At 37.5% G+C, this 15,397-nt stretch overlaps 1 protein-coding gene across 1 annotated transcript; it reads right to left on the bottom strand.

The window, feature by feature from the left end:
* Window positions 1–437: 437 nt before the first annotated feature.
* On the bottom strand, window positions 438–8,968 carry LOC133332212 (angiotensin-converting enzyme-like). Its single transcript, XM_061540594.1, has 9 exons — window positions 8,961–8,968; window positions 8,724–8,902; window positions 8,661–8,663; window positions 8,201–8,301; window positions 2,864–3,786; window positions 1,210–1,555; window positions 927–1,147; window positions 721–861; window positions 438–636 (listed from the first exon to the last, which is right to left on the bottom strand). The coding sequence occupies exons 1-9, from the start codon at window positions 8,966–8,968 to the stop codon at window positions 438–440; spliced, it is 2,121 nt and encodes a 706-aa protein (XP_061396578.1).
* Window positions 8,969–15,397: the final 6,429 nt, after the last annotated feature.

Below are 15,397 nucleotides of genomic sequence, written 5' to 3' on the forward strand. Positions count from 1 at the left end.
TCCCCTAATTTTTTTCGTATTAAATCTTTAACTTTTATCTCTTGTAGGACTTCATCTACACATGTCCTATTTCTTGTTTTGTTTTGTTTTGTTTTCCTTTGTAATCGTACCAAATTGTCCTTTGATATTTGAACCAAATGATTGTTTTATTTTCACTATCCATCATCAATACAAATAAACGAACAAAATAGAAAAATAAAACACAACAACACACACACAAACACAATCGAAGAAAATCAAAATCCAAACTAAAAAACGAGGAAAATCCTTAAATGATTTCTCCATTTGTCGATGACAATGACAAAGACAGGATACTAATATGGATTTTGTATCCTTCAAGGCACAATACAAAGAATCATCATGAGCGTTGACATTCTGGAAAAAAATGAAAAAAAATGTGATGGAGACCAAATTAAATATTTGTTCTGGCACTAAAGTCAGGATATCAAGGTCATACTATCATCATATTTCCAGCCCACATGAATATTTTGCTCAATATTATGTTCGGTTACCCAAGTGTTGAGGGGTTCAAAGTATTCCAAGAAGGCAACGGCCGAAATCTTTTCAATATTTCGTATGGTCAAGGGCTTAATGATTTTACGCCAGGATTTTGTTGAGCCGGCCGACATCATTTGTCTGTGCGTGCGGGAAAGGCAAAGAACAAGAGGGTAAGTCAAAAAAGTTTTTTTTTTTTTGTTTTGCCAAAAAAATAATACTCACTTTAAGAGGTTACCAGCTTGTTTGTTATTGGCAAAATCGCAATTGTTTAGAACTTTATAGGCATTGCCACGCTGGAATTCACCAATTTCCATACAGACGGCGCGATAGATTTGATAACCCAAAAATTCACCAAAAAGTTTCCTGCAAGGATGCAATAGGTGTGCATATAGAAAAATAAAATACTAAGAACTCGCCCTCATTCTCACCTGGTACTTCTTGTTTGATCCACAATTCCTTCATAGAATTTATAGGGCATATCATAGGCACCCTCCGCAGTCTTGGTGGTGGGTCCCACACCCATATACTTGGCCATTAGATTCCAATAGTGGCAATTATATTGTTCGGGCGAAATTCTATTATCGATCATATCAATCCATAATTTTTCGTGGACAAAATACATGGGTATGGTCAGGATAGTGTGAACTGCCTATAATTAATAGAAAAATATTATATATTCCAAAAATTGAGTTTCCCAAGCCTTCTACTTACCATTCGATATAAACGATTCAGATTCAAAATATCATCATAATCGACATTCGTCAATAGGCCCAAATTTTGTTGTAAATGTTTCGGTGTTGACACCGATAGGATGATAGCCTCACCCATGGCATTACCAAAACCAGGAGCAGCTTCCATATTCAAACCCACAGGATAGCTATTCTTCAAAAGTGCATATTGAATGTGTGTAACATCGCCATGGGTCTGTAGTAATTTTTTATAGTACACTTTGGGACAGTAGTTCAATTCAATTTCGCCATAGGTGAAAATGCGAGACTTACAATCGGGGCCACCTTCAGAGGGTTCCATTTCAATGAAATTGTCGCGCATGAAGTCTCTGTGAAATTAAAATTTTTTTTAATCTTAAAAATTATTTTTAGTAATCCACACCTATTTTTAATTGTTGGAAAACTATTTTTAAAAATCCACGCCTATTTTTGACAAATATTTTTAAAATCCACGCCTATGGTTAACCCTTGAAAAATGTTTTTTAAAATTCCACGCGTATTGTTAACCCTTGAAAAAATATTTTTAACCAGTAAGGAAAGTAGTAAAGTCGGACGGTGCCGACTATATCATATCCTTCACCACCATTGACCTATAAAGGAGCTATATCCACATCTGAACCGATTTAAACAAAACACGTTAGACAACTCTAATTTCGGTACGTTGTGCAACATAGTGTGACAATCGGCGTAACTATATATGACAGTTATACCTAAATCTGTACCGATTTCAAAAAAACTTGACACCCTGTAGGTTATAGTAACTACAGTACTTTGGGTCTTTGGTGCCCAATTTACCCATAATTAAACGAAAATATATATGGGAGCTATATCTAAATCTGATCCGATTTGCACGAAGCCTATGACACATCATTCTAGGCCTAATTCAGTACGCTGTGCCAAATTTCGTGTAAATCGGAAGATATATAGGGACTTTGGTGCACCATTTACATTAAATCGGAGCTATACCTAAATGTGATCCGATTTGCACGAAACTTATGACTCATTATTCTAGGCCTAATTCAGCACGCTTTGCCAAATTTCGTGAAAATCGAAAGATATATAGTGACTTTGGTACACCATTTACCCTAAATCGGACGAAAATATATATGGGAGCTATATCTAAATCTTAACCGATTTTTTATGAAACTAAGCACACATCATTCTAGGCATAATTTAGTAAGCTATGGCAAATTTCGCGTAAATCGAAAGATATATAGAGACTTTGGTGCACCATTTACCTTAAATCGGACGAAAATATATATGGGAGCTATATCTAAATCTGCACCGATTTTCTCTAATTTCAATAGGGTTCGTCCTTGGTCCAAATAAGTGAACTGTGCCAAATTTCATCCAAATCGGATCACAACTGCGACCTGTACTTTGTTAACAAAAATACATGGACGGGCGGACATGCGTCAATTGACTCAGAAAGTGATTCTATGCATATTGTGCCTGTTACAAACATATGCACAAAGACATAATACCCACGCCTAGTGTTAACCCTTGAAAAAGTAATTTTAAAAAACACAGCCTATTTTTAACGCTTGAAAAAATATTTTTAAAAATCCACGTCCAAACATCTGATAATCTTTCGAACTTTTTCTTCTTATTTTTTTCCAATCGGCTGACCTACTTACTCGGTTAAATTATCAAAACCCATTGAGCCAAAGAATCGGCAACTGATATTGACCAAATCGAAGGGGAACCATTCCAATTCATCCATCTCCTGTTGGACATTCGGCAGCTTACGTTGTGGGAAGGGATTGCGTAGAACACTCTGTTTCTTCCACGCTTGATACATGGCCTGTTCCATTAAATGATGCGGTATAAGACCGCTTTCCGGGATAATATCATCACCATATCTGACACGCAGGGCATGCTTCAAATGGGCATGCATTTCACGATAGAATGGCTGTATCGTTTCCATCAACTCTTCCAATTCCTCAATGAAATTCCCATCTTCATATTGATCATACCAAATGGCGGAGGCAGGCATTTCCGGTGTTGACATATTCTGATAATAGTGCACGTAATAGTGGAGAGCATCTTTCACCTGTGTCGGTATGCGATTGCGCCATTCAGCCCAATACCATTCGATCTCTTCCAAATCATCACTGTTCGTGATAATCGATTTGATATGATGCACAAAGGCCATATCGGAACACCGACGACCGGGGAATGCATTCATTTTATTACGATTGCACACAAATTTTTGTCTAGCCATGGATTTGAGGGTATTGGTGGCCCGTTTGAAGTCATAATTCATGGGAGGATATTTTTCACCACGTAACAACACATCAAATTGCCGACGCAGCAAAGGATCTTGAAAATGTTGCCAATTGAATTGTTTCATGGTCTCGTAAAAGGGTCGCAATTTTTCACGCATTAAAATTTCCGGACTCAATACATCATCGGAAAATTGACGATAAGCTGTGGCACTTTCCCAATACACAGCGTTCATATCTTTCATTAGCCAACGGGCACATGTTTCATTGAAACAATTGCCTTTAAACTCAGCTTGGGCGGAGGCCAGGAAACAGAGGGTCAGGAATGCCAAGACCTGTAAATATGAGAAATTATTAATTCCTTTTGGAACATCGAATTTATTTCTATTATAATTTTACCTTAAGGCAAATCGGATTTGCCATTGTGACAGTCACGTTAAAAAAACAATGCTTGCAACTCAGCCACAACTAATTTGAAACTAAATTCAAAATTTCGTTTTCATTCCAAATCAAACAGCATTTCAAATCGAAACATTTAATTGTTTTGTGATAACCTTTGCTTGGTCAGAGTTTCCCAATCTTTTGTGGTGCATAATACATTTGTGGACACGGACAATCTTCTTTGATATGGACAAGGTCAGAATTCGAAGAAATTTTATGAAATAATAATTTGCAGTGATAACGAAATTAGATAGTGCATTTTGGAAATTACACTGGGCTACAAATATTTTGAAGCTGCATATATGGGAAAATTTGACGGTTACATTTGCCTCCCAAGTATTGTTGGTCGTTGATAAAAATAATTTTAAAAAATCTACGCCAATTGTTACTGTTGAAAATATCTACGCCAATTGTTACTTTGAAAAATATATTTAAAAAATCCACGCCAATTTCTTGTCCTTGAAGAAAGGAATCCATGCTTATTTCTGGTCTTTGAAAAATATTTTAAAAATCCTATTGCTGGTCTTAGAAAAAATATTTAAAAAATTCCATGTCTATTGCTGGTCTTTGAAAAAAAATATTTTAAAAAAATCCACGCCTGTCACAACTGTTTGAAAAATTATTTTAAAAGTCCATTACTATTGCTGGTCATTGAAAAAAAATATTTTTAAAAAATCCACTTACTTACTTAGCTGAGCTTATCGGCGTCGGTCTTTTACGCAGTTTTCCAGTTCGAAAGATCATATTCGGCAATGTTGTCATCCACTTGATCTTTCCATCTTATTCGTGGCCTTCCCCTTCTGCGTGAACCATCAGCTGGTTCGCTTTTATATGCCTCTTGGGCATCTTCATCCATTCTCAAAACATGACCCAGCCAATGTAGTCGCTGCAGCTCATTGGACGGTGATATTCACCGTCAAAGCAAATCGGCCTACAGATCTTTGGGATAATTTGTCTCTCAAACACTCTTAATCTGCTTGCGTGAGTACCCATGCTTCGGATCCATATAATAGCACGGGTGGTATCAGCGTCTTGTAGAGTTTGAGTTTGGTCTGGCGAGAGGTGGCCTTGCTTTTGAATTGCTTACTCAGACCATAATAGCATCTGTTGGCCAACCCTATCTTTCTTCGAATTTCAAAACTGATGTCATTAGTTTTATTTATGGCGGTACCAAGGCATATAAAATCTTTGACTACCTCGAAGCTGTAGTTCTCAAGTTCCACTGTTGGTACGAGTCTACTGGAAGTCTTGCACGTTGATACCATCAGCTTGGTCTTCTCGACGTTTACTGCCAGACACATTTTGGCAGACTCCTTCTCAATTTGTTCAAAGGTGGCTGTTACCGCTCTCAATGTTCGTCCCATTATGTCGATGTCATCGCCGTAGACGAGTAACATGTGTTGTTTGGTGTACAGAGTTCCTTTTCAGTTCACCTTTGCCTCTCGTATGACCTATTCCAGTAGGATGTTAAAAAGGTCACACGACAAACTGTCACCTTGTCTGAATCCTCGTTCGGTATTAGAAGGCTCCGAGAGGTCGGTATTAGAAGGCTCCGAGTGGTCCCTTCCTACTATAACTGCTTATCTTGTGCTAGTTAAAGTTATCCTGCATAGGCGAATTAATTTTGCAGGAATGCCCAACGCAGACATGACTTTAACGCCTCTGAACGAATAGGGCTGTTGAATACGGATGTATAGTCGACGAATAGGTGGAATGTGTCGATGTGTTTTTCGTGGGTTTTTTCCAGGATTTGGCGCAGAGTGAAAATCTGGTCAATGGCGGACTTGCCAGGTCTGAAGACGCATTAATGTGGTCCAATAATGTCATTGACCATTGGCTTCAGTCGTTCAGACAGCACGCTGGATAGCACTTTATATGCAATGGGAAAGAGACTTATTCCACTATAGTTGTGCGCGGGACACAGGATGCTGAGGTTCAAATCATTGGGCATGCTTTGTACTAATCAGCTGGTGCATGCTCCTTATCAGCATCTGACCACCAGTCTTGAATATTGCGGCTGGTAATCCATCGGCACTTGCTGCTTTAATATTATTCAGCCGATTGATTGCTATTGACCTCATATTGGCTAGGTGGTAAACACTCTATACCATCATCTACTATTGGTTCTGGGGTATCCTCTTCACCGCTACTATTTGATACCAGAAGTTTTTCGAAATGCTCTTTCCAGATCCTCAGCACGCTGTCTGTATCTGTCACCAGGCTTCCTTCTTCATCTCTACAGGAGGATGTGCCTACACCAAAGCATTCGGTTTGCTGTTTTACTCGTTGGTAAAATTTTCGGACTTCATTCTGACTCCTGTACATCTCGATTTGCTCACGCTCACGTTTTTCTTGTTCGTTCTTCTTTTTTTCTGAAAATACGTTTCTCCTCTCTCCTTTTCTTGCGATAATTCTCCATCGCAATACGTGTTGCTACTGTCTGCAGGGTTGCTGCGTTTTTACATCAGTAGCATTACGACACTCCTGATCGTACCATGGGTTTCTTGATGGTGGTTTTTGGTACCCAAGTGTTGCTTTTGCTGCAGTTTGTAGGGAGTGGGCAATTCTTTGCCATTGTACTTCTATACTATTACCGGGACAAGAAGTTCTTTCGTCAAGCAGGTTAGTAAGTTGAGCGAAGTAGGCCTCTGCTACCTGATGTGTTTGCAGCTTTTCGACGTCGAGTTTCCGTGTTACATCGCACCTTTGCTGCTACATTAGGCCGGTGCGAACCTTGGCTGCCACAAGGTAATGGTCCGAATCGATATTCGCTCCTCGCATCGATCGAACGTCTAAACCAGTAAGGAAAGTGGTAAAGTCGAACTGGTCCGACTATATGATACCCTTCACCACTTCGGGTATATTGTACATATGTATCCTTACAATTACATGTCAATGTTCCCACTGAGGGAACATACTCATATCTTTCTGCAACCTATGATAAATTTACCATGTGACAAATTTATTGAAAACGATTTATAGCAAAATTGATATACGCTATTTGGTACGCCGCACTGTTAAAAATTTTATCTCAATCAGATACCCGTTTATATTTAAATCTGAACGGATCTTCATGAAACTTAGCACGCGCCTTTCTAGAATCAATATAGTACGCTATGCGAAATTATATAGGGTCTGTGGTGCACCATTTAAATTAAATCGGACGATATAAATCTGAACCGATTTTCACGAAAATTAACGCACAGCATTCTACTCTTAATTCATTCTTCTCATAATTCGTGCAAATCGAAAGATGAATAGGTCCTTTGGTGCATCATTTGTCTTAAATCGGACGAAAATATATATGGGAGCTACATCTAAATCTGAACCGATTTTCACAAAACTTAGCACACATCATTCTAGACTCAATTCAGTACGCTGTGCCAAATTTCGTGCAAATCGAAAGGTATATAGGGACTTTGGGGCATCATTTGTCTTAAATCGGACGAAAATATATATGGGACCTATATCTAAATTTCAACCGATTTTTACGAAACTTAGCACAAATTATTATAGACTCAATTCAGTGCGCTATGCCAAATTTCGTGCAAATCGAAGTATATATAGGGTCTTTGGTGCACCATTTACCTTAAATCGGAAGAAAATATATATGGGAGCTATATATAAATCAGAACCGATTTTCACAAAACTTATCACACATCATTCTAGGCTTAATTCAGTACGCTGTGCCAAATTTCCTGCAGATCGAAATATATTTGGGGACTTTGGTGCACCATTTACCTTATCTAAATCTAAACCGATTTTTCCCAATTTAAATAGGGTTCGTCCTAGTGCCAAATGATTGAGCTGTGCCAAATTTCATCTAATGCGAATAATAAATGCGACCTGTACTTTGTTTACAATTTAACATGGACAGACAGACGGACTGACATGAATAAGTCGACTTAGAAAGTGATTCTATGCATACTCTCAAAAGAAACCATGTGTCTATATCGTTTCCTTTTGCCTGTTACAAACATATGCCCAAAGACATAATACCCTGTACCACAGTGTTGTGAAGGGTATAAACCCTGGACGAATGCCTTCCGTCTATCACAACATAGTCAATTTGATTTCTCGCTGCTTGATCAGGAGAAATCCAGGTGGCCTTGTGTATATCGACATGCTTGAATCTGGTGCTGCTAAATATCATGTTTTTTTTGCTGCCGCGAAGCTGCCGTTGTCTGATGTTTCCTCGTGGAGGCTGCATTTTCCGACGGTGGGACCAAAAATATTTTCACTTCCGATTTTTGCATTAAAATTTCCAAGCAGAATTTTAATGCCATGGCCAGGACAGCGGTCATATACAGTCTCTAGGCGCTCGTAAAAAATGTCTTTGGCCTGTTCATCCTTGTCTTCCGTCGGAGCATGGGCAATTCGCTTATCATCATCATGGGCAATTCGCTCATCTGGAATGTATCGGGAGACGAGGTATTTTATTCTCCTATTAACCATAAATCCGCAGCTAAATTCCCGGCTCGTTTCATGGCAGCTATAATACAGGGCGTAATCATCTAATTTACTTACCCCAGTCCCTTTCCATCACATTTCCTGTAAGGAAATAATATCGGCTTTGCGGCTGCGCCTACACGCCTATGTATGTGTTAGTAGTCCCTGAAAAAAATATACACAATTTTGATTTTTATAGTACATAAAATATTTTATTATTTTTATTAGTGGTTCAAAATCATATTTATTTTCAGTAATTCAAAATATTATTCCTCCTCCAAATCTTGATAAAATTTTTAAATTGGTGCTCGTCACTGGCAATCTGAAAAAAGAAAAAATAAAAATTTAATCAAATATTAAACAATAATCGCAGCACACTTACAATCGATCTGCTGCCACCCTACAGTAATATTTTTCAATTCATTATTTTCCGTTAACCAATCAGCCAGAGGTGCGTAGTAATCCAACAAAGCAGTTGCATCCAATTTTGTTTGCCGATCCGATGAAAATTCCTTAACGATTTCATGCCATGGTTTTGAGGATCCATAATTCATCATATTTCTAAATAGAAAATAAAAATAAATAATAAAAATCCAAATTACTTCTATCTTTAGCTTACCTTAACATTTGTCCTGCATATTGATTATCGGCAAAGTCACACTTAAACAAAGGCTTTTCTTTATTTCCTTTTTGGTATTGGCCAATTTCTGAACAAATTTCACGATACAATTGATAGCCCAAAAATTCACCAAATAGTTTCCTGAAGAGAAAATATTATTAATAAAAAACAGAAAAATATATTCTTATTTTCAAACTACTTGGTACTTCGGACATCCGTTACCAAACCCTCATAGAATTTATAGGGCATATCATAGGTGTTATTGGTTTTCATAGATGGTCCAACACCCATATATTTTCCCATTAGATTCCAATAATGACAATTGATATTTTCAGCTGTCACCTTTTTGTCAAGTATGTCAACCCATAGCTTTTCATGCACAAAATAGCTGGGTAGTGAGAGAAGAGCATGGATGCCCTGAAAGAAAAATATTTATTATCATAAAATATGAAATTAATCGAGATGACCCACCATTCGATACAAAAAATTCAAATTCATTTCATCATCATAGTCGTAGTCTGTAAGAAGTTGGAGATTTTGTTGCAAATGTTTAGGAGTGGACACGGATAGTATAACAGCCTCAGCCATGGCATTACCAAAACCAGGACAAGCTTCCTGATTAAGACCTACTCTCATATTGTTTCTTAAAATTCCATATTCAATATGGGTAATATCTCCATGAGTGGTGAGAAGTTTTTTGTAACTAATATTCGGACAATATTTCAGGTGTACTTCTCCAGCCGTAAAGATAGATGATTTACAATCGGGACCTCCATGACGATTAAGGCTAAAATGTTTACGAAGGAATTGGCTGGAAATGAAAAATTTTCAAATATCAATCCCCTTACTTGAAAAAAATAAAATTTAAGAAATTCCCTCATAGTTACAATCGGGATTTTAAGTCCAGGTTTATGAATAACCTATGAAAAAAATATTTTTTTTTAAATATTTTTATACCCTTCACCATAGTATAGAGGGTATATTAGTTTTGTTTTTCCGTTTGTAACGCATCGAAATAATCATTTCCGACCCTATAAAGTATATATAGTCTGTCCGTCTGTTTGTTGTAATCACTCTAGCGTCTAAACGAATTGAGATAGAACGCCAAAATGTTGCATAGAGTCTTTTGTCTGCAGACAGGGCAAGTTCGATGATGGGCTATATCGGTCCACGTTTAGGCATAGCTCCCATATAAGGGTACCCCCAAATTTTCAGTATTTCGGGGTTCTTGAGCGCGTTTTTCAACCGAATTCGCTGAAAATTGGTAAAATGGGCTCTTTTTGGATACCAAATTTCTCAACTAAAAATTATAACTTTAGGTCCACTTTTTCTGGTAGCCCCCATATAACGGTACCTCCTAATTTTCAGTTTTGGAGGGGTTTTGACCGCATTTTTTCACCGAATTGGCTGTAATTTAGTACTTTGAGTTCTTATTGGGTATCAAATCCCTCCACAAAAAATTATAAATATAGGTCCATTTTTTCGGGTAGCCCCCATATAAGGGTGCCCCAATTTTCGGTATTTTGGGGTTCTTGAGCGCGTTTTCAGCTGAATTCGCTGAAATTTGGTACTTTGAGTTCTTATTGCTTAGCAAATCTCTCCACCAAAAATGTTGAGTATAGGTCCTTTTTTTCGGATAGCCCCCATATAAGGGTACCCGCAATTTTCGGTATTTTGGGGTTCTTGAGCGCGCTTTTCAATCGATTTTGCTGCAATTTGGTATTTTGTAGTTTCATATGGTAACAAATCTCCCTTTCGAAAATTTTTAATATTCGCCCCCTTTTTGGGGTAGTCCCCATATAACCCCCTTTTTTATATTAAAATAGTTATCTGATTTGTTCCGCGTTTTGAGTTTGGTTCTGAGACTCTGTTGTAATCATTTCACCTGCGGAGGATAGCGAGATAAACAATTAGAACGTAAGGTTCGATAATAATGAACTATAGCCGCATTTAGACCTAGTCTCTATTGGGAGGTTCCAGAAGGATTGGACCGATATTCCCATTTTCGAATTTGAACTAAGTTTGGAGAAATAATAAGATGGGCAAAGTTTGGATGAAATCTAAATTTTCTGAAACGGATTTGGTCCAAAGAAACATGGGGTCTAGAACCACTTTGAGGCACATTTTCACCGTGTTGAGGCACATTTTCACCGTGTTAGCCATAATGATGATAAATTTCTGAAATTTGTATTAAGGTTTACATAATCCGTATTTTTAAATCTGTAAGGAAAGTAGTAAAGTCGGACGGGGCCGACTATATGATATCCTTCACCACTTTGGGTATATTCAACAGATGAATCCTAACAGACGTCGCGTTTTTAAAGGACCAGTAAAATGAAATTGGATCCATAAACATGTCATTCTGCAATCGATACTTAATTTTTCATTTGGTCATATATAGAAGCTATATAAGAATCTGAACCGATTTTCACAAAACTTGACACACATCATTCTAGACCTAATTCATTACGCTGTGCCAAATTTCGTGCAAATCTAGATATATATAGGAACTTTGGTGCACCATTTACATTAAATCGGACGAAAATATATATGCGAGCTATATCAAAATCTGAACTGATTTTCACGAAACTTAACAGACATCATTTTATACCTAATTCGTTACGTTGTGCCAAATTTCGTTCAAATCGAAAGATATATAGGGACTTTGGGGGCCTATTTACATTAAATCGACGAAATTATATATGGGAGCTATATCTAAATCTGGACCGATATTCAGGAAACTTAACACACAACATTCTAGACCTAATTCATTGCGCTGTGCCAAATTTCGTTCAAATCGAAAGATATATGGGACTTTGGTGCACCATTTACATTAAATCGGACGAAAATATATGTGGGAGCTATATCTAAATCTGAACCGATTTTCAGGAAACTTAACACACATCATTCTAGACCTATTTCATTGCGCTGTGCCAAATTTCGTGCACATCGAGGGATATATAGGGACTTTGGTGCACCATTTACATTAAATCGGACGAAAATATAAATGGGAGCTATATCTAAATCTGAACCGATTTTCACGAAACTTAACACAGATCATTCTAGACCTAATTCATTACGCTGTGCCAAAGAGACTTTGGTGCACCATTTACATTACGAAAATATATATATGGGAGCTATATCTAAATCTGAACCGATTTTCCACAATTTAAATAGGGTTCGTCCTTGCGCCAAATAAGTGACCTATGTCAAATTTATTCCAAATCGGATCATAAATGCGACCTGCACTTTGTTCACAAAAATACATGGACGCACGGACGGACCGACGGACATGCGTAAATCGACTCAGTAAGTGATTCTATGCATATTCACAAAAGGAACCATGGGTCTATCTCGATTCCTTTTGCCTGTTACAAACATATGCACATAGACATAATACCCTATACCACAGTGTGGTGAAGGGCATAAAAATCCACGCCTATTGTAAGTCGTTAAAAAAGTATTTTTAAAAAAATCCACACCTTTTGTAAGTCCTTGAAAAACAAAAATATTTAAAAAAAAGCACTTTATTCGAATACTCACTTAGTCAAACGATCAAATCCCATTCCTTCAAAATATTTTGTACCTGTTGTAATAAAATCGAATGGAACATATCGCCTTTCATTCAATTCATGTTTAAGATTGGGCAATTTTTTGTCAGGATAAGGATTGCCGAAAACAGAATCTTTTTTCCAGGCTTCATAGAAGGCCTGTTCCATGAGATGATGTGGAATGAGTCCTGTCGAAGGAATAATATCATCACCATATTTATTCCACAGTGATTGCCTCAACTGGCCATGTAGTTGGCGATACAAAGGTCCAATGGCTTCCATAACATTTTCGAATTCTTCCAATAACTTCGAATCCTCATATTGGGAATACCAAACACTGGATGCTGGCATATTCACTGTGGACATATTCTGATAATATTGAATATACACGTTGAGAGCATGTTTCACATCGCCGGGTAATCGATTACGCCATTCACTCCAATACCATTTGATTTCATCCAAATCTTTACTATTGCTTATAATCGGTTTGATGTTGCGTATGTACGAGACAAGATCCGATGGTGGTGGATGGGTTTTATTGGCCGCATCACGTTGATACATAAATCGATATTTACCAATACTCTTCAGACGTTTTGTGGCCACAATGAATTCATTGGAGGTGGCGTATCGTGTATGGGTAAGTTCACGAATTAAAATTTCAAATTGCCTCCTCAAAAGTGGACTTTGAAATTTCGACCAATCAAATTGTTCCATTATATCCAAATAGGGTTTTAATTCTTTCCATATCAAAAGTTCCGGCTGGATATCGTCATAACTGTGGAATTGGAAAATTTCATGTGCGCTTTGTCGATAGAGTATGTCCATGGTCTCCATTAATTGCAGGGCACACATTTCCGTACGACATTTTGTGGGACTTGGTGTTTGTAATGCCCCAGTGAACAGAGTAATTAGTGAACACTAAAATTGGAATTAAATTTTTTAATAAAATATTTTTTTTATTTTTTATATCAAAATTACCGCCAGAAGAATGTATGCCGAACGACCCATGTTTTTCGTTTAGGGTAGTTTAAAGACTAATCCAAAATTTGGGTGTTTGGCTGCTTTGGTCGGTGACTTTCCGTTGATAACCTTTGCTGAAATATTTAGAAATATATGGCAAATTATTAGCTAAATTGTATCAAGGTCATTGGATGCTTTTTTTTTTAATTTGCAAAATTTAAATAAATTTTTGAGGTGTGAAACAGTGACAGTGGCTCCCATGCGAAGAGTTTTGACGAAGTATACAATCTCAATATATAGGGACTTTGGTGCACCATTTACATAAAATCGGACGAAATCGCACCATTTACATAAAATCGGAGCAAATCGAGATGTACAAGAGTCAGAATAAAGTGCGGAAATTTTACCAACGAGTAAAACATCAAACCGAAGGCTTTGGTGCAGGCACATCCTCCTGTAGAGATGCAGAAGGAAACCTGGTGACAGGTACAGACAGCGTTTTGAGGATCTGGAAGGAGCATTGTGAAAAGCTTCTGGTATCAAATAGTAGCGGTGAAGGGGACACCCCAGAACCAATAAGAGATGATGGTATAGAGTGTATACCACCTAGCCAATATGAGGTTATAAAAGCAATTAATCGGCTCAAGAACAACAAAGCAGCAGGAGCCGATGGGTTACCAGCCGAACTATTCAAGACTGGTGGCCAGATACTGGTCAGGAGCATGCACCAGCTGATTAGTACAATTTGGCTAGATGAATGCATGTCCAATGATTGGAACCTCAGCATACTGTGTCCCGTGCACTAAAAAAGAGACAAGACGATATGTGCCAACTATAGAGGAATAAGTCTCCCTCCCATTGCATATAAAGTGCTATCCAGTGTGCTGTGTGAACGTTTGAAGCCAATGGTCAATGACATATGACAATGACCATACCAATGCGGCTCCAAACCTGGCAAATCCACCATTGACCAGATTTTCACTCTGCGCCAAATCCTGGAAAAGACCCACGAAAAACACATCGACACATACCACCTATTTGTCGACTATAAAGCCGCATTCGACAGCCCTATCCGTTCAGAGGTGTTTAAAGCCATGTCTGCGTTTGGCATTCCTGCAAAATTAATACGGCTATGCAGGATAACTTTAAGTTGCACAAGATCTGCAGTTTAATTAGGAAAGGACTTAACGGAGCTCTCCAATACCGAACGAGGATTCAGACAATGTGACAGTTTGTCGTGTGATCTTTTTAACATCCTACTGAAAAAGGTCATACGAGACGCAAAGGTGAACAGAAATGGCACTCTATACACCAAACAACACATGTTACTCGCCTACGCCTACGGTGACATCGAAATAATGGGTCGAACATTGCGAGCGGTAACAGCCACCTTTGAACAAATTGAAAAGGAGTCTGCCAAAGTGGGCCTGGCAGTAAACGGCGAGAAGACGAAGCCAACTGTGGAACTTGAGAACTACAGCTTCGAGGTAGTTAAAGACTTTATATACCTTGGTACCGCCATAAATAAAACGAATGACATCCGTTTTGAAATTCGGAGAAGGACTGTGATGGCCAACCGATGCTACTATGATCCACGCCTATTTCACTTGAAAAAATAATATTACAAAATCCATGCTTTAATGATTTAAAAAAAAATCCACGACTTTTTAACTCATGAAAAAATTGTTTTAAAAATTTTTATTTTTATTTTCTTTTAAAAAATTAAAAAAAAAAAATATTTAAAAAAATCCATGTTTATTGCGAAACCTTGAAAAAAATTTTAATCCCAGTTCCGCGAATTTTTTATTTCAAAAACTTCTACAATTTCTTAAATTAACATAAACGTGGAAGCTTTTAGAATTATTTTGACCATGGATTTATTTACAAACATTTTTTTTATTTTTGAGAATTTTGTAAAATTTTAAA

The sequence above is a fragment of the Musca vetustissima genome, unplaced genomic scaffold, assembly GCF_032173495.1.
Source record: "Musca vetustissima isolate MV318-11 ecotype Yass unplaced genomic scaffold, APGP_CSIRO_Mvet_v1 utg1991, whole genome shotgun sequence".
NCBI classification, from domain to species: Eukaryota; Metazoa; Arthropoda; class Insecta; order Diptera; family Muscidae; genus Musca; species Musca vetustissima.

Excerpts from the sequence above, each read along its gene's own strand:
- LOC133332212 (XM_061540594.1), bottom strand. Across the intron at positions 3,787-8,200 it reads TTTACGAGCGCCTAGAGACT|GTCTTGGCATTCCTGACCCT; the intron begins GTATATGACCGC and ends TCATATTTACAG. Across the intron at positions 637-720 it reads CAAGCTGGTAACCTCTTAAA|ACAAATGATGTCGGCCGGCT; the intron begins GTGAGTATTATT and ends CCGCACGCACAG.